Source organism: Jatropha curcas, chromosome 6 (assembly GCF_041381405.1).
Source record: "Jatropha curcas cultivar XTBG-Jc1 chromosome 6, XTBG_Jcur_1.0, whole genome shotgun sequence".
NCBI lineage: Eukaryota > Viridiplantae > Streptophyta > Magnoliopsida > Malpighiales > Euphorbiaceae > Jatropha > Jatropha curcas.
This window is the reverse complement of record NC_143156.1, coordinates 14,764,132-14,784,528: the sequence shown is the minus strand read 5'-3', so window position 1 is coordinate 14,784,528 and position 20,397 is coordinate 14,764,132. Positions and strand designations below refer to the sequence as shown.

At 32.6% G+C, this 20,397-nt stretch overlaps 1 protein-coding gene and 1 long non-coding RNA gene across 3 annotated transcripts; one reads left to right on the top strand and one right to left on the bottom strand.

Annotated features, from left to right (window-relative positions):
- The first annotated feature begins 10,091 nt into the window (after positions 1-10,091).
- LOC105637420 (14 kDa proline-rich protein DC2.15) lies at positions 10,092-10,418 on the top strand. Its single transcript, XM_012220872.4, has one exon. It carries the CDS (start codon positions 10,092-10,094, stop codon positions 10,416-10,418), a length of 327 nt encoding a protein of 108 aa, XP_012076262.2.
- A 3,943-nt stretch (positions 10,419-14,361) lies between these two features.
- LOC119369857 (uncharacterized) lies at positions 14,362-15,129 on the bottom strand. Of its 2 annotated transcripts, none has more exons than XR_005177432.2 (3): positions 15,020-15,129; positions 14,651-14,757; positions 14,362-14,558 (listed from the first exon to the last, which is right to left on the bottom strand). It is a non-coding gene; the product is annotated as an uncharacterized LOC119369857 (long non-coding RNA). The 2 variants fall into 2 exon arrangements; XR_005177433.2 differs by having other exon boundaries at positions 14,651-14,742.
- Positions 15,130-20,397: the final 5,268 nt, after the last annotated feature.

Sequence of the window (20,397 nt, the reverse complement as noted above, 5' to 3'; positions counted from 1 at the left end):
ATCGTCCATCCATGTCCAACCAGCCGTATGTATTCAATGGTGTGCTCTCAATTTTGTACCCAAGGCCCATGCGGTTTCTTTAAGTATGGATTTTAGGTAGCTCTGTGATGCCTTATTGATTCTTTCCAAGCCCTTTACCTTCTTCATAATTCATCTTCTTCATGATGTTGGAGACAGTGGGCCCTATGTCAATGCTCAAAATAGCAATCTGAAAATCGGGCCATAGGAGGACTACTTGCTTGTCTATATTGAGTGTAACTACACCCCTTTCACTAGCAGTAGGAATGGCGGTGACTTCACCATTGAATGGAAATTTTATCTTCTGGTGTAGCGTTGATGGTACCCCTCCCAAGGAATGGTACCCTGGGCGCCCCATGAGTACGGCAAATACTGGGGGATATCAATAACGATGAATTCAGTCTCCTTCTCTATTGGTCTCACCTTAACACTATCTTAAAAATAGCCTCCACTACCTCTTGGAGTCATCATAAGCTCTAATCACAACATCAAAAGGTTCCAAATCAGACAATTCCATCTTGAACTTGGAAAGTAGCTTCAAAGGACACACATTCAGGGCTGACCAGTCATCTATCATCATATTACCGGTGACTTTTCCTCTGACCTCAGCCTTTACAAATAGCAGTTTGGTGCAATTCCTTCCTTCAGGAGGAAGTTCATCACAAGAAAAGGTGATAGAGAGGGGGTTATGCTGAACTAACCATACCAAATCAGCCAGAGAGATGGATGATGAAACAAGAATCTCCACCATTGCTTTCAGTAAAGCCTCACGGTGTTTCTTTGATGATACTAGCAGGTCCCACATGCTTACATTTGCATGGGTTCTCTTCATTTGTTTAATTAAAGCATCGTCTTCAGTTTTAGTTTTTGGCATACCCAATGAGCTTGCCTTTTCCTGTTCTTCTCATTGTTTGATCATATCTGGCTGATAGATCCCACCGTTTCGGGTCATGTGGCTTATAGTTCTTGCCTCTTCTTCCTCCTCACTACTCCATACGTCTAGAGTAACGAGATGCACAACTACCTCATCTCCACTTCCTACCCAAGCTTCTTCACCTTGGTCCATCCATTCTTCATCACTATCCCAGACATTCAGCACCATAACATAGATCTGTTCCAACAGCATCTCCCTCTCTCTTTCCTCCTCCTCTTCCTCAAACTCGGCCAACACCTCCTCGGGAGTCTTTCCGAACTCAACCATATACAAGTTTTTAGGAGGCTGCACGTTCTGGAAATTAGGGAGTGGATTAGTCCTCATGCTAGGCCTTGACTTTTCAGGATCAGTCACTTTGCCATCATTTGTTAGGTTTCGGATCTCGTGCCTTAATCACAAATAGTTATCAGTAGTGTGGCCCTTGCTTTGATGGAAGTGACAATAAGCATTTTGATCAAAATTCTTTGGCAGAGTTGTCGGAGGAGGTCTTGGTGCAAGAGGTTGTAACAGATCCACTGATTTTACTTTCTCAAATACTCTAGAGAGAGGAGTGCCAAAATTGGAAAATCTTCTCATTGGCACATTTGTAGCTCTCAGATCTAGAGTGGCAGCTGTTGTGTTCTTATTGGTACTTGGGGTCCTGGCTAACGAACTTGACCCTTGGAACCCAAATTTACTAAAACTTGAAAATCTTCTCATTGGTACATTTCTAGCTCTCAGATCTAGAGTGGCAGCTGTTGTGTTCTTGTTGGTACTTTGGGTCTTGGCTGACGAACTTGACCTTTGGAACCCAGATTTACTGAAACTTCCGGCGCGGTTCCCATACTTCTTGTCTTCTCTAATCTTTGTCCTTGATAGCAGTTCCCACCTCATATACTAGTGAAAACTCAGTTAGTGGCATGTAGTACAACTTCTTCATGGAAAGTCGGCAAAGTCCCCTTTATAAAGATCTTGATCTGCTCCTTGGTATCTGGACGGTTCCTCATCCGCATGACCTTGTCTCTCCATCTAGCCATATAGTTAGTAAAGGTCTCGTCTTACTTTCGCACAGTTGCTTCCAAATCCCTTAGATTAACACTCATTTAAAGATTGTAAACATATTCTTCAAGGAAAATCATCGTAAGCTGATTCCAATCTCTTCTTATCTTCTTTTCGAGATTGTAGTACCAAGTTTGGGCAGACCCTGTTACAGACATCGAGAACATTTTTAGAATTTCCCTTGATGGCAGACCTGCCAACTCCATGATCAACTTGTGTTGTATGAGGTACACCTTCGGGTCACCGTTACGATCTTACTTTGCCACTTTCGGCATCTTATAGGTCATGGGTGTAGTTTGCTTGAACTCCAACTCTCATGATCATCATCATCATGTCGATGTATTGGTCCATTCCCTTGGACTTCATGAACACATGCAACTTCTCAAGCTTCTTATCCAGCTTTTCAAACTTTTCTGATACAACTGACTCAGGCTCAGACTTCCTCGTAGGCATCTTCTTAAAGAAAAACTCTTCATCTTACCAAGTGTCATTTTCTTTCAGACTGAACTTTAGGCTCTTCATCCTCAATCACCACCTACTCTTTACCCTTATCGGTTCGTAGGAGCTTCTCGAGGATAGATGCCAGTATTTTCCTAATCATCTTCTCAATATCAGATAGAGGAACATTGGTCTCGGCCATTTTATTAGCAGAAGTATAAGCTAGGACTGACAAATCTGTTTAAACTGGAGAGTATTCAATCTCACAGCAGGAGCCCGAAGAACCAGGAGGTGCAGAATCAAGCAAAATAGAGGGGGTTGAAGGTTCTTCAACTCTAACTAGGCGATTGTCTGCTCTTAACCAGCTACCTTCTTGTGGAGCTTTATCTTTACGAGGTGCAATCTTGACTACATAAGATAAACGTTAGCAAACATGACGTGATGCATGTATGTGTGGATGCATGGATATGGAATGACATACAGCAATGCAATCATATATTTATAACATCGTGAGATGCAACTAATGTTGTATTCGATTATGGCTTTATCGCGACGGCTCAAATTCAAAATCGGAGAAAGGCTCTTGAGACCTATTAGGAGCAAAACGTGCCCTATTTTTCTAGCCAAACACTTATAATGACCTCATTGCTTTTCATTTTTGCATCCCTTTCTTTTTGCCTCAAGCGTGATAATACTTTAGCAGAGTTCTTCATTTATATATATTTGAGACCTTTTTCTCTCTTTTGTTTATTATTATTATTTATTATTTTTCTTTTCTTTTGGCATTAATAATATTTGGCTCAAAAATAAACTCTTTCATTACTTTCCAAAATTAGACTTTTTACAATCATTATTCTTTTGAGGCCCTAACTAAATATTTACAATACTCAAACCTCAAAGCCTAAGAGGTTTGATATGGCTCTGCATCCTTTAGAGTGAAGTGGCCAATTTCCATAAGGTGGTTGGTGATATTGCGCATGAGTGTAAATCGCGCCTCCACGCCTTAGAAGAGAGTCATGGCTTCAAGTTGCGCTTGCTTTATTTCAAGCAAGAGTTGATGAGCCTCTTCTAATTGGTCTTCCTTTATTGGAGGTGGAATCAGAGGAGCTTCCCTCTTCGGCACTTGGGCTTCGGCCTTGTAGTTACTATTGGAAAGAGCTCTTTTAGCTCGTTTTGCCTCCAACACCTCTCTTAAGTCTTTTGCCCTTTAGCACTTTGAACGTCGGGATTGAGTCATGATAGAATATACTATATGGCTACGAGAAAATAGGTTAAGTGATGCATGAATAAAGAACAACACAATTATAGCAATTATATACAAATAAAGGGGATGGGAATCGGGAAATGCATGATCTCCACCCTTATATCTCCCACACATAATTCGAGGTCATAGTCTTTCTAAACCCTAGGACATATAGGTTAGGCCCATAAACCATCATAGGGTTTTGGACCGACGTCTTTCGCTTTTATTGTATGAGTGCAACAATCATAAACTTATTAAGGTAAACCTATAGGAAGGAATAGGGTCAATTACATGAGCTTAGGTCGGGCTTATTAAGTCTTGGGTTCTATAAGCGAGAATTGGTTGTTTTCTCCCATTTGCTTTGGGTCTAAGCATAATGGTGATAATGGATTGTGCTAATTCTTTTGATATTCCAAATGGTACTTGACTTATGGGTGGTGTATATTAGTGGCAGATCCAAAAAGTCGAGTAGAGTGAAAGGATCACAATCCCCAATACCACCTTTAAGGTTTAGGGTAGAAAGGAGATTAAAAAGAGAATAAATGCATGAATGAAATTTATAAGTACAAAAAGTAAACTCAATTTAAAGTTAATGGTGTTATTAAAGATTTGTGAATAGTTGAATAACTCTTGGAGTCAACTCTCTTATTTGAACCCAAAATTGAACAGTTGAATAAATGCATGAGGACGCGTGATTTTTCCTAAAAGTTTAGAAAGAATCAAATCGAACGGGCTTGGTTCATTTTATTTTGTAAATCGGTTTTCTTTATTAACTCATTCTTAATCCTCTAAAATAGGTTCTCTTACTTTGGTAAGAGTTTTATTTGGACTCGCCACTCTTATTAGAGAAAATTCTCGAATTAATCGACTCTTTGGAATCAACTAATCTGGTTTTAAACCAAAGACAGGGTCCAGGAGTTAGGTACGAAATGGAAAGGTATTAGACACCCATTTCACCCAGCTGAACCGACCTCCTCGTTGTCCAAAGATTCACAATTAGAAATAATGCGATTAACTAAAATTGAGGTCTAAATCTTTTTATGCAATTTTTTGAAAACTTGTCATTCACACAAGTTATTGCAAGCATAATAAACATGAAATATAAAACATTCATGAAGAAAGGGGAAGGAGAAAAGAGTTACAAATCATCCTAATTATTACAATCTACCCTCACCCCTCCAAATTTCCTAAACCCAATCTATTTATTACAAACAAGCTCTTTAATGAGATCCATTAAGATCTCTTTATATTTTGTAATAACAAACAATAGAACATACTAAGAAATAAACATCTAAACAAACAACGTAACAACAAAAATGAAGAATATTCCCAGAATTAAAGATCATACACCCCAATCAACCAACAATTACACACTTATAAGAATGAAGAAATGATGCATGAACAAAATAAGAACTTGTTGAATAAGGGATTAGCATAATAATAAACATAAAGACATTAAATTAAAGAGCATAAAATTAAATGATAGAAAAGTAAAGTGCTTGTAATGTAAAGAACATTAATTAAAAGATGAGAAATTAAATGGTTAATAAAAATTTAAGCTCATGATCTTGATGTTCATCAAGGATGATGAACAAATTCATCAATCACAGCTCTTAACTTTGTTTTAGTATTTATTTGATCCGTTTGTGATCAAATATGTATCCCAAACCTTTTAGGATTGGAGTTAGGTCACTGGATGTCTGAGAAAGGGGAATTTATTGAGTTTTTAACATTCTGGGCCTCTGAAATGAAGGGCCTTGAGCCGCAGGGGCTATGGCGTGTGCCACATAGAATTCGCATGCACCCCATGGAGTGTCGCGAGGCCCTTCCCAGATCAGGAAGGTCTAGATGAAGAACAGATCAAAAACAGAGCATCTGGGCTAATGTGGTGCAAGCCACGGGCCTGTGGCGCATGCCACACACAATGGCTTGCGCCACTACCCCAGGCTGTGCACCATAGAGGCACAGATGCCCTTTTTTTGGTTGATCCTCGGTTTTCCTCTTAACCAGACCCACAAGAGGTGTTCAAAGCATCAAAAGAAAGAAAAAAAATGTGTAGAAATGTAGATAGGGTTCTCAGAAACTACCTTTGATGATTTTTTTAAAGATTAGTTCAAAATTGGATGAAGAAAACCAAGCAACTTGCCTCTTGATCCAATAGTCCCAAATCCAAGATTAGATGTGTGTTTTTAGAAAGATTGATTGCAACTTACTCTGATTCTTTTAGAAAACTTTTCTCTCTAAATCCAAATCAATAAGACTTGTTATAGATTTTAGGTTAAAGGAGTTTTGAGAGAAAAATTTGCAAGAGTTTCTCTTAGCAATCAAAAATTCCCCCTTTAACTCACCCCCAATGTATATTTATAGACATTTGAGGGTGAGGTGGCCCCATTTAAGGTTGACGTGGGAAAAATGTCACTGTTTGGCCCCGTAATAGGATCGGGCCCACTTTTACTAAAATGGACTAGGTGATACGCAAAAACGAGATGGTGCATCGGGAAAAGTACTGGGTGGACTAAACGACTCACCGGGCTCGGTTTCATCGCGAAACGTCTGGTGACTCAAAAAAGTAAAAATGGTTAAATACGTAGATAATCTCAGCCACGGACCATTGGTCCAAAAATCAGAGCAATCGAAAATCCCGATCCAACTTTATATAAAAATTGGTGTATAATCGCTGAACCTTTAAGGGTAAAATTTGAGCATCTACAATGACCTTGGGTGCCGAACTACCCATAGAAGTACATACAAGCTCAAGAAAATTCATGGAGTCGACCGGACATGAAATGCAAACAATCTAAAGAGGGCATCTTGTATTTCCAGTTAATAAGGTGTAAAGTAACTTTAAATTTAAATAATAATGAGATCTCAGGTTTTTTCACTATAAAGTACCATGCCTTATAAGGGTAAGTAAGACATGATGCATTAAGTTTTTCCTGAAGGATCTTACTTATAAATTTTTCAGCATTCCTTTTTACTTCTCCCAAAACTCAATCCGTCAGGTCGGACATACTCAGTTCTCCAATACGAACTTAAGCGGTCCATGAGTAAGTCCGTCAATTCGGACATACACAGTTCTCTAGTTCGGACTTAAGCGATCTATAACTAAGTTCATCAGTTCAGACATACTAAGTTCTCTAGGTCGAACTTAATCGGTTCATAACTAAGTCCATCAATTCGAACATGCACAATTCTCCAGTTTGGACTTAAGCAATCCATAGCTAAGTCCATCAGTTCAGACACACTCAGTTCTCCAGTTCAAACTTAAGTGGTCCATAGCTAAGTCCATCAGTTTGAACATGCATAGTTCTCCAGTTTGGACTTAAGCAGTCCATAGCTAATTCTGTCAATTCAGACATACACAATTCTCTAGTTCGGACTCAAGCGGTCCATAGTTAAGTCTGTCAGCTCAGACATACACAGTTCTCTAGTTCGGACTCAAGTGGTCCATAGTTAAGTCCATTAGCTCGGACATACACAGTTCTCCAATTTGGACTCAAGCGGTCCATAACTAAGTCTGTCAATTCAGGCTCAAGCGGTCCATAGCTAAGTCCGTAAGCTCGGACATACACAGTTCTCGAGTTCGAACTCAAGAGGTCCATAGCTAAGTCCGTCAGTGCGGACATGCACAATTCTCCAGTTTGAACTCAAGCGATCCATAGCTAAGTCTGTCAGCTCGGACATACATAGCTCTCCAGTTCGAACTCAAGCGATCCATAGCTAAGTCCATCAGTTCAGACATGCACAATTCTCTAGTTCGAACTTAAGAGATCCATAACTAAGTCCATCAGTTTAGACATACACAGTTCTCCAGTTCAGACTCAAGCGGTCCATAACTAAGTCCATCAGTTCGGTCATACTCAGTTCTCCAGTTCAGACTTAAGGGGTCCATAACCAAGTCCATCAGTTCAGACATACTCAGTCCTCCAGTTCGAACTTAAGCAATCCATCAACTTGGACTTGAAGCAGTCCACCAGCTCGGACTTAAGCAGTCTACCAGCTTGGACTTAAACAATCCTCCTGTTCGGCTCGGACTTAAGCAGTCCTCCAGTTCGGCTCGGACTTAAGCAGTCCTGTAGTTCGGCTCAGAGTTAAATAGTCCTCCAGTTCGGCTCGGACTTAAGCAGTCCTCCAGTTAAAACGCCCCTCTTAGCCCATAAAATTTCTAATTAAGGCAACTTGAACAAGTTCACACTTAGGGATGATAAGCAGAACCTTGCTTTGACAATTGACATACACCAATTCCGTCCCAATAGAAAACACTTTATTAGAAACACTTAGAAATTGAAATTACGCCAACATTCAAGATCATACGAAGAGGATGAATAAAAGTGTTCTTCATTAAATAAACTAAAAGGAAGTGACTCTTGAGGTTCTCTTTAGGCAGACGAACCATCACCTCGTTTCTCTCAAACAGGACCATTGTTGAACTAACAAGAATAGTCAAGGAACTCCATGCTCAAAAATTATCTATAATAATTAGTAATCATAGTATAAAAAATAAAGTATACACATATAATACAACACATGACAACATCTTTTGGATAGAAATGACCAAATAACTAAGGGGGCTACTGATAATATACAATAATAAAATATATAAAAGAATAATATAAAAAGATATTAGACTCCTAAATAAACTCTAATGAATAGATAAACTAGGATTTCTACTATCCTTATTCAACTATAATTATCTCACTATCAATATAAATATTCTCAATTAAGCCTAGAAGGGACTAATTCTAAATTCTCCATACCGTCAATTTCTGAGAGCTTAACACAAATAATACAGGGAGGACATAATCCCTCTCCTGAAGACCAGACATAGAACAAAAACTATTATGTAATTATTGTTCCCTGATCTAATAAGAAATCCTAATAAAAATTAAAAGGTGAACTTGAAAAAACTGATAGATATTTAAAAGTGGTTGATTAGATAAACTCTTCGAATATTCTATATATGACCTAATTATCCATGAAATACTTGCTTATGATGAACACAAAGGATTTGAACCACCAAATCCAATCGAGGAACAGGTCGCACTACTAGATTCCAAAAGATAAAGATTATCGTGTACTTGAAAAATTCTACACAAATTGCACACCTGTCCAAATAAAAACCAAACAAATGCAAAAAAAAAAAAAAAAATACTCCACTTAAAATGGAGAGACCATAAACTCCACACAAGATGGAGATAAAACACAAATAATAGCAGAAATATAAATAACATAAATATAAGCCAAAATAGACGTAGATCTATAATTCATTTAACAAAAAATATGAAAATTTACAACAAAACTAAAAATATGAGAAGGGGTTATTATAAGAGACAAGAATCAACCCCTTCCTGTAACTAAATGGTTGATTTTTGTGTTTCAGTGGAGAAAATGAGAAAATTTTAATGGAGAAAAGAGGGGGGGGGGGGGTGGTTGAGGTGGGGCGGTTTGTAGAATTTTCTTGTAGGAGGAAATTTTTTATTTTCAATTGTATCTTCCCAGCTATTTTGCCCCGAAGATCATGGGGTAGCCCACATGTATTGAGCTAAGTGTGGTCCAATGCTGGATATTCATTTTTAATAATTTCTTTACTCGCAAAATTCTTTTTGGCAATCTATAAAATTCATACTTCTATCTTCAATTTTTAACGAATTATACCTTTAATTCTTGCATAATATTTTTCTTCCCACAGAAAAAGTAAATGGGATAAGTTAGTAAAATACAGTCCTATGTTTTTATATCTTAATAGACGAGAAAACGAAACGTTATACCCTTTATTTTAAAAAATTATGAAGAAACTAATTATCTAATCATGCATAGCTAATTGAATTCTTCGACTATTTTAAATTTATCATTTTCAACTTAAATAAAAAGAGTTCGAGGAAGTAAGAAATTAAACTCTAATTATTATGATAAAAAAGTTTTCTAGAATAGAAAAAGAATTACAAAATTGAAAATGCTATTTTTTTTTTTTTATAAATCATCGGCATCCGGACCTTATTATCAAGGACCGACTAAATAATTATAATAAAATAATTATAAGAGGGGATTCATATTGTAATAAAATAATTGTCACTAATAATTCCACAAGCAACTAATAATAATTAAAAACTATATAAATAAAATTATTGGGTGCCTCCATAGACTACGCACTTCATCAAAGTGCACCCGTGATAGATTAATTACTAATGATTTTTTTAATAAAAAAAGAACCGTCGTTTATATTATTCACCGCATATTCCAGCTATTTTGCTGAATAATGTCCACATGGATCACATCCTTGATTTGTTTAATATTAACTCAGTCTTAATCTCCCACTATAAACACCCTTTAACCCCTTCACCATTTCTCGTCACCCTAAAAACAAAACAAAAGCTCATTTATATCTCAAAAAAAAAAAAAAAAAAAAAAAAAAATTCCAGAATGGCTTCAAGAGCTGTAGCTTCCATCGCCTTGCTTATTTCCCTTAACCTTCTCTTCTTCAATATGGTAACCGCTGCCACTGGCACTTGCCCTGTTGATGCCCTAAAACTGAAGCTATGTGCCAACGTGTGGGGGATTATTCAAATCCCTCCAAATCAACCTTGCTGTAGCCTTCTTGGTAATCTTGTTGCTCTTGAAGCTGCTGCTTGCCTTTGCACTGCCATCAAAGTTAATGTGTTGGGGCTAAACCTAAATGTTCCACTTGACTTGAGCTTGTACCTCAACAATTGTGGGAAGAAGGTTCCAAAAGGATTCAAGTGCCCTTAAATTATAATACTCCATTAATACTTCTTTCAGTTTCTATTTTCTCCTAATTAATGGTGTGTGTTTTTTGCTTATTAATTTGGGATATCTTTTGGGTAAATCAATAATTTTCTGGGTGCTATGTATAAATTACTATTTTCTATATATATAGCTTGAACCTATATAGTTTATTTACATGTATAATTACTATTTTCTATATATATATATATATATATATATATTAGTCGTGAGTCCGTGTCATGCGCGGACTGTGAAATATTATTATCAATTTTGATGGAGAATTAAGAAGAATGTTGAATTTTTTTTTTTTTTTTTTTTTTTTGTCACTTGAATAATTCACTTAGATAATTTGATTGAATGATGAAAGGTGGAATTAATTTGTATATATTTAAATTTATAAAATATTTTTTATTTTAGATTGGATTGACATGTAATCTAAATTTTAGACATGTAATCTAAATTTAAGTAAAAGTTTGTAATATTTTTAAAGCAATGCAAGTTATAAAATATGTGTCCTATATTTGAAATCTTATAATTTAAATTAAATTAAAAAATTAAAACAAATATGATAGGAAGAAACTGCAATAAGGTAAATATAAAGCACAAAGTTGCAAAGGATGATTCTTAACAATAAAACCTTTAACATTGAAAAGGAAAACTGTAGAAATTCCTTATGATTCTTAACAATAAAACCTTTAACATTGAAAAGGAAAACTGTAGAAATTCCTTATGAGTAGGTTGTCTTTTCAATTCTTCAACTATTAGTTTTGATGCTATTAATACAATCACTCAAAATTTTATCCAAAACCACTATTTAATAAATATTATTTAACATAATGCATTAAATTTATAACAAAATTATAAATATAAAAAAATTAATTAAATTAAAAATATAAAGAATGTCTAGTCAAATGCCAAGTCAACACATTAAAACTCTAATTTTATGTCATGTTAGCTTTCAAGTTTCTGTTTTTATATATTTATATAGATAAAGATATAAATATAGATAGATACTATTAAATAGAGTAAACACTTTATATTAAAGAGAGAAGAAATATGGTAAGGTATGGTTTTGTTGCCATTGAATTATTTTTATCATTTATTTAATTTTTACATTTTATTTAATTTTAGTTTTAAGTTTGATTTCATTTCATGAATACACAAAAATTCATGTAAATATTATAATATATAATAGTATTATAAATTTATAAATTTAATTGTTTATTACTGATTATTTAATTAATACTTTTTTGAAAGGCGATTATTTAATTAATACTTATAACAACTTGAAACAATTTTAAAATTCTAAATTTATTTAAAAAACATATGATATTTAATCTATTAAGGAGATGAATTTAACCTCATAACTCATGATTCTATTTAACATTTTTAAAAATAATATGAAATTAAATTGACAAATTTTTTTATTCAAAGCTGATTTTTTTTTTTTTTTTTTTTTGTTTTTACTATAAATGAGACTATGAGAGTCTATGATGTATTTTCATAATTTCATTTGCTTGACTAAAATTTACGATCATCTAAAAAATATTTTTAAAAATAAAATTTTAAAATTAAAGAAATAGTTCTTTCAATAATAATCGAAATAAAATTATCAAACAAATTCTATATATAAGTAATAAATTAATAATTTTATGATGTTGTTTTAACAAGTTCTTGTTTTATGAAATACTAATGCTAATCATGTTGATGCTCATATGACAATTTAAAAACGTTTATTTTTAATTGGTTTATTTTTCATTTATCATATGAAATGATGAATTTTCGCCCCCTAAGAAAAAATCATGGCTCCGTCACTAGATAAGACCACCTACCTTTTCAAATTTATTTTTATTACCCGAGTGAGACCATAAATTTGATGCTGACTTGTAGGCTATTCTAGAAATTCAGCCTTATTCACATTTTTTTTTTCAAGTAATTTTTTAGATAATTGCATTATTCAGTTGTTTTTTGATGTATATTGTTAAAATTAAACAATATACAGCATCAAGGCTTAAAATTAAACTTGATGATTTCATGTTCTTTATATCAGTTATTCCACTTTTTTTTTAACATATTATTTTATTTAATATATATTTTAGAAAATTTTCTTTGCTTCACTGAAGTAACTGGTTTAGTACTATTATTATTACCTTTTTTTTTTTTTTTTTGTGCAATGGAGAAACATATGGCTTTGAATGTGCCTTTGGCTTTTGACCACCTTGATTGTGCTGTTTGTCATTGATGACCCTGCTGGTCTTTTATTTCAGCACATTCCCTTGTTTTTAGAGGTGAAACAAATTTATTTTACTTATTGTTTGGTAATGGTTGTTTTTCACTTTTCCTTTCTGTTTGTTTTATCTACTAATCATGCTAAAAGAGGTGGTTTTATGCATTTCAGGCATATATAATTCTTATAGGAGAGATAGGGGAACTATTGAAGAAGATATTGCTAAACTAATTAAGATAATGGTTGTTCATTTCACATTATGCAATTTATGTATTTAATGCTTGATTTTGCACACTTCTACTCAACGCATTATAATTATAGAGAAATGGTAGGATAGAGATTAACTATAACACAGCACAAACTAAAAATATAGGTTCTGACATTTGAACATTCAAAAACAAAAAATGAGTCCTATAATTGAACCTCCTGGAGCTGAACAAAGGCTTGATTTCTCTTAGAGAGTATACAGATAACATTACCATATGAAGAACAGAAATCCAATGACAGCCCTGGTTAAACAGGATTCCAACGACAGCCATGTGTTAACCAGGCTCAGCTTTCCCAAACGCTAAGATGCATTTTTGTTTGTTTCTGGAATTTTAATTATTGATTTGATGAAGGAAAGACTTATTGCAGTAGCAGTCACAACAGCAAGTTGCAGAGCTTGTTCATACTCATTTGACATCTACGATTCCACCATATCACAGACTTCTTCAAATACTCACATCAATAGTTAAGAGTTTTTATATTATCTAGGTAGATTTTAGTTGCTTTGTACTAAGCAGATACAAGTTTAATTAGTACAATATGAGATACAATTAATTCTATTTGTAACAACTTTCGTTATTTTGATATTTTACATATATTGCCAATTTTATGTTACTTTTTTTTTATTTGATTTCTAATTAATTTTATGTAAAAATATACAAATTACAAAATTACAAAGAAAATAGAAATAAAATATTCACAAATATGGAATATATGAGAAACAGACGAATATTAATGAATTTAGAAACGGTAAAGACAGATATGTGCGTCAACCACAAACTTAGAAAAGATTTAACAACTGTAAAAATTTTGATTATATTTTTCTTTGATGTTAGAAACCGAAATTAGCAACAATATAAACGTTAAGAAGCAAATATAGAAACATACATAGCAACGGAATTAGAAACGAATCATTGACGAAATTCGTTCCTTATGAGGTAGAAAATTAACAACGGACTTAATGCATAGTAGCAACGAAAAATTACATTGTCACTATAGGAACAGATAGGGGTATCAAAATGGATTGGCGTGTCGTGTTCGACACGAATTCGCCTTACACACGACACGGTTAGGATCAACACGAACACGACCCATTTAATAATTGTGTCAAATTTGTAAACACGAGCACGACACGAAAATTAGGCAGGTGACATGAATACAATACTTATAATCCGCCTAATGTTATGATAAGATTAAGTGAGTCGTGTTAACCTGTGTACGACTCGTGTAACCTGTCTAAACTCATAAACATGTTAGGTGGGTTGTGTTAAACTGTACACGACTCACCTAACCTACCTATGATATTTTTAACCTATTTAATTCAAATCATATTTAAAAATAAATTTTCATACATAAAATGCATAAATTTTCATACATAAAATGCATAATTTTTTCAAGATTCAAAACTAAAAATTAAAAAATATATATATAACAAAAAAGTTTAAATGGGTCACAAATACATATGAAAGCTCAAATTAAATAATAACCACCATTCGCATTACTCTAAAATAAAACATATATAAATATAATCTAAACTACAAAGTTAGAGGAGGAAGGACAAATATGAATTAAGTTATGTGATTCCATAGACTCCAAATTAAGCTCCATAGCATATTTTGTAAGTTCTTCCAACTCTAATTTATTTGCATCTACAAAGCAAATAAGATAAAATTAATTAGTAAAGTTGAAGCAACTAAAGTGAAAATTTCAACATTTAAATTGATACTTAAGAATGAGATACCTTGATCTCTAAATGGTCAATCTCTAGTACACAACAAGGCTTCCACCACATCCGGTTTAAGTGTACTTCCATATTGATCAAGAACTCTCCCACTATTGATAAATACACTTTCAAAAGCAACTATAGTTATAGGAATAGCTATAGCTAAATTGGTTTCCTTTCCAATATAATAATACATCTATCTTAACCCTACTATCTACCCTTGTCTCATCAAGATAAAGCTCAAATTGACTCTTTTGTCGAAAAATATCATTCATACCAACAGAGTCATATTCCTTCAAATTTTTACATGAAATTATATTAATTAATGCATAAAAAGCTTTTAATTACATAAAAGAAATAAATAATATGAAGTTATATAATAAATACCTCAAACATATGGTTGGCAATAGCAGATTCAGCTGCCTTATCATCTTGGCTTGATGTTGATGAAATTGACAAAGCGGGAATGTGGGATGAGCAGCACAGGAGAGGATGAGAATAGGTTTGAGTGATTTACATAAAATTAGGTTTAAAGTTAGGGTATTTGTATCTAGCAATAAAATTACTTTTTTACCCTTAATAAATGGGTCACTCACTTAACCCACGTGTCAACCCGTGATACAACCAGTTTATATTCGTGTCATAAGTAGGTGATATATTTATGATACGAACCCATTTAACCTCAACCCTAACCCGTTTATCTTGCGGGTTAGGTGAATCATATTCGCGTGTCGGATCCATTTCGGTTTCTAATCCGTTACTAAATTGATTTAGGAACGGATTTTGAAGCTTTAGAAACGGAAAAGTCCGTTGCTATTTTGATATTTTCTTGCAGCGAAAGTGGAGTGTTATCCTTGTGTGTAATTCATAACGTTATTTGTGGATTAACCTCCCATATATTCAAAAATAATAATAATAATAATAATATGCAAAAGAAAAAAGAAATTTAATAAATGCTTGAACTTTTGACACTATATATTATTAACTACTATTTCCAAGTAAAATGAAGTTGTTTAAGTTTCGTTTGATTCATCATGTTATGTAGAACCGAAAAGAAATATAATAGCTATTTCCATGAATATATACTATTCATTTTGGTTCAAATTTAAATGTTAAAAAGATACTATTATGATTTAGTTAAAAAGAAATGAATAGATACTATTATGTAGAATAACAAATTTATAAACTTATGATTTAGTTAAATTTCTAAACATATAATAGCTTTAAAAAGAATAGATATTTTTTAAAAAATCTACAAAACAAAAGTTTTGGAAGGAGTTGAGAATAAGTGTTTCATTTCATAAAATAAACTATTCCATTTCTGAAACCAAACAAGAGAGTATTAGTGTTAATGTTACTAATAATATGTTTCTCCAATATTAACTTTACCCCACCAGGGCCTATATCTAAGCCTAAGCGTGCAATGTCAAAATGGGCTAGAACCGTTATTGGTCTTACGATTGGCTGCCTGAAATATGAATTTGCTCTCTCTCCTTTTTTTTTTTTGCTAATAAAAAAAAATCAATAGAGTATAATACAGTCACGACGTTTCCATTTGAATTTTGATGCCATAATATAGCTTAGCAAATGGTGGAGAAAACTTTGAATGAAAATAATCAATACAACAATTTCAATTTCAAGCGATCTTTTTTATTTTTCAAAGCTTTTTATAGTTCTTATTTTTGCTTGTCAATTAATTTTCAATAGTTCATTAGTTAGGAGTTCAAGTAGGCAATCATTCCTTAAAGTTGATAGACTTCAATACGTATCACGCTCAATTTTACTCTGTATATAAATTAATAGAAGTATCGAATATTTTACAAATTTTAAATCCCTTCTTTTTTTTGAGACATGGAGAATATTTTCAATTTATTAAATAGTTTGATCCGTTGTCATACTTACAGATTATCACTACATAACAACTTCCAATCAAGTTTTATTTGTACTTTTACCTATTTGATAGATAAAAAAATAAATACTAAATTTAAATAGTAGCAAATTAATTGATGAATTGGATTTTTTTTTAATATAATATTAGAATTTCATTAAAATTTTCAAATCAATACAAATAATATAGGAGGAACAGGTCGCTGATCTAAAATAAAATTATTATAACTAAAATAATTATTGTTCGGTGATCTAATAAGAAATTCTAATGAAAATTGGGAGACGAACTTGAAAAAATTAATAGATTTTTAAAGTGGCTAGCTATATAAACTCCATGAACCTTCTGTATATGGCTTAATTATTCATAAACTAATTGCTTATAACGAACAAAGAGGATTTGAACTACTAAATCCAATGGAGGAACAGGTCGCATTACCAGGCTCCAAAGATAAAGATCATCATGTATCTAAAAAATTCTCCACAAATTACACATTTGTCCAAATGAAACAAAACAAATGTAAAAAATAAAACCAATACTCCACATAAAATGGAGAGATTCATAAATTCCACACAAGATAGAGATAAACTACAAAAATAGCACAGATATACAAAATATAAATATATATCAAATAGACATAGATCTGTAATTTATTTAATAAAAAAATATAAAACTTTGCAACAAAACTATAAATAAGATGGAGGGCTTATCATGAGAGACAATAATAAGCTCCTCTTCATATCTACATACTTAATTTTTGTGTTTAAACGGAGAAAAGAGAAAGAAAAGAAAATTTTAATGAAAAAAGAAAAAGGGAGAGGTACACGTTCCACGAGACGTGGAAAAGTGGAGCAATCCGAAATGTAATAATAAGTTGTTATCCAATGCCCTCTGTTATTTATTTATTTATTTTATTTTCCTCTTATTGAGTGAATTAGTTTAAGACTTCAATTTAGTGAATTATAATAGTTAATACTTAATTATATTTTTAAAATTAATTTGGTAAGCCATTAACATACATACATCAATCTGCAAGTAACATCTAAAATATTCTGAATTTTGCGAGTTATAACTGTTGTACCATATTTTCAACTTATCATTTGGGCATTTCAATTTCAAATTTATATTGTAATTGCATTGCAATTTAAAATTTGAATTAAAAAAAAATAATGAATTGGTGGGATCCATGCCTTACACAAGAGTTAACTAAACAGTGCGTTTAGATCTAACCTAACCCATTCTCACTAGAGGCGGCCACGGTTCCAGAATCAAATCAAAAATTTACGGTTCCGATTACTGTTTGGAACCGAACAGTTCTGGTTTCGATTTTGGTTCCTCAACGGTTCTAAAATCGACGGTTTCGGTCGGTTCTCCGGCCTGTTTTCCGACCGGTTTCGAATGGTTCCGGTCAGTTTTGGACGGTTCCGACCGGTTTCAGACGGAACTAGAACCATCGATTCCGACAGGAGCTAGAACCGTCGATTCACGGTTCCATTTGAAACCGGTCGAAGCTGGTTCCGGTTCCCACCGATTCAGAATTGATGGTTCTGGTTCCAAAAACCGGATTTTGGCCATGTCTACTTCTCTCCCTACCTCTCAGCCCTTACCTTCTTCACTACCTCCTCCTCATCCTCCACCATCACCATCACCAGTTTATCCCCACAACCAGAACTTCAAACGTCACTTTTTTAAGAGCTCCACCAACTAAATCATCCTCCTCCCCTCTACTTCTCAAAGTTTCACTCGGTAGAGATTTTCTATCATAACCTCTCCTCTCGATCCTGTCGCTGGAATAAAGCACTATAATGATGTTCAAGAGAAGAATTTTGATCAATTTGCCAGTGCAGAGGCCAGTTTTTCTACTGATCTAAAAACTTCATTTTTTTATATCCCAACTTACAATGAATGAAAATCCACAATAAAGTCAGTACGTAAATCAGGCCTGTCTATTCATTAAAACTGCCCCTACCATATCAGCAGTTTTACGAGCTTCTAAGACGACCAAAATTAACTTTTCAATTTCTAAGAAGCATAATCTTGAAACACAGACAAAAAATGGCAGGTTCTTAAGAGGATTACCTATGTTTTAAAATTGGATTGGGCATCGAACCGGCCTTATCAGTGGGTCGTGCTTGGACCAGGTTGACTCGGTTCAACCAGATTTTTCACTTTTAAATATGATTTTTTGACTTTTGATTTGTAATTATTTATAAAAAATTAAGTAAAATGTATCTAATATTAAAAGAGTATGTTGGCTATACCATAAATCATGCCACTTTAGAAATAAAAAAATTATTTTTCATTTTTTATTTATATAATTATTTATCAAATTAAAAGCATATTGATGGAAAATTTTATAACAAAATAACAATAATAACAATAATGTAGCTATGATTGTAGAATTACAAATATATAAAATTTTTTTATTAAATTATAAAGAACTTTCCATGTTAAAGTTAAATATAATTAAATAAACAATTTTATTTATAATTTAATGTCATATTGAGATTCAATTTTAATTTTTAATAAATTATCATCTCTAAGTTAAATTTTAATATTTTCTTCCTTTTAAAATATTTTATTTAATAACAAAAAAATAAACTATTAAAATGTTAAGATTTTTTTTAATACATGATGAGACGTAATAAACTAGACACTTATAATACACTAATTTAACATTAGAATTTATTACCATTTTTCATAGTAATTACTAATATTTTATTTTTACAAAATAAATATAAAAATAAAATAAAATAAAAATGAAAAAGTTTACTTTAATATAATAATATAATGTCCTAGTTCGTAGTAAGCACCACCCGGATATTTTTTCCTTAAAAGTCTAACTAGTATATAAAAAAACGAATTTATTATACTCCCTCTGTCTTGAAAAGATAGTCTACTTTCTATTTTTATACGGATTAAGAAATAACAATTATTATGCTTAAATGAAAAATTTATTTGTATAACTTTCTTATTATGCCAATTTTAAATAACACATGAGCAATTATTATATTGAAATAATAAGTAAGTATTATTAGATTTTGAGTATATAGGGTAAGATGAACGAATTGGGAGGAGTGTTGCATGGAAAAACTAAATTAGAAGAAGATTTGATAGAAGAAACAGTAAAAGGTTTATGTGAATATAATTAGGATCTTTCCGACTTTAAAAATAGGGAAGTGAACGTAGATAGATTTAGAGTAGAGATTATATATAATAATTAATGTGCTCAATTCAAATAAATATAGCTAGATTTTAGAGTTGATAATTCAAAAATTTATAAGTTAATGTGGGTCCCGTTTATGTATAGCATAATCCAAGAGAGGGGTGAATTGAGTTTTTTAAAATTTGACTTTTAAAAACACAAGATCAGAATTTTATTGCACCGGAAATAGAAAGTATTTGTGAGAGTCAGTTATTTAGTTTAGAACTTTCTCACAAAACTGTTGCAAGATTAGAAAGACTCTGTGAAGAATAATTATTAAATTTAGAACTACTTCACGAAGCTTATGCAAGATTAGAAAACTGATTAAAACTCAAATTATGATTTATACTGAATATGAAAGTACATATTAGAACTTGGTATAATCACAATACAAAAATTCAAAGTTCTAATGTTGCATAGAGATAAAGCTTATTCACGTTTAGAAACAAAAACTTATTAACAACTTTGCATTTCTGAAAAGATTAACAGTTGTGTAAACAGAACATAATCAAGCGACGCTACAGAAAATAAAAGGAGATTAACATAGAGATTTATAGTGGTTCGGCACAAACTCGCCTACATTCACTCCCCAAGACTCATCTTAAGATCCTCCACTATATTATCTCTTTTCAATAGTAAGAGATAAACCAACTTTACATTGAAATAGATCAACAC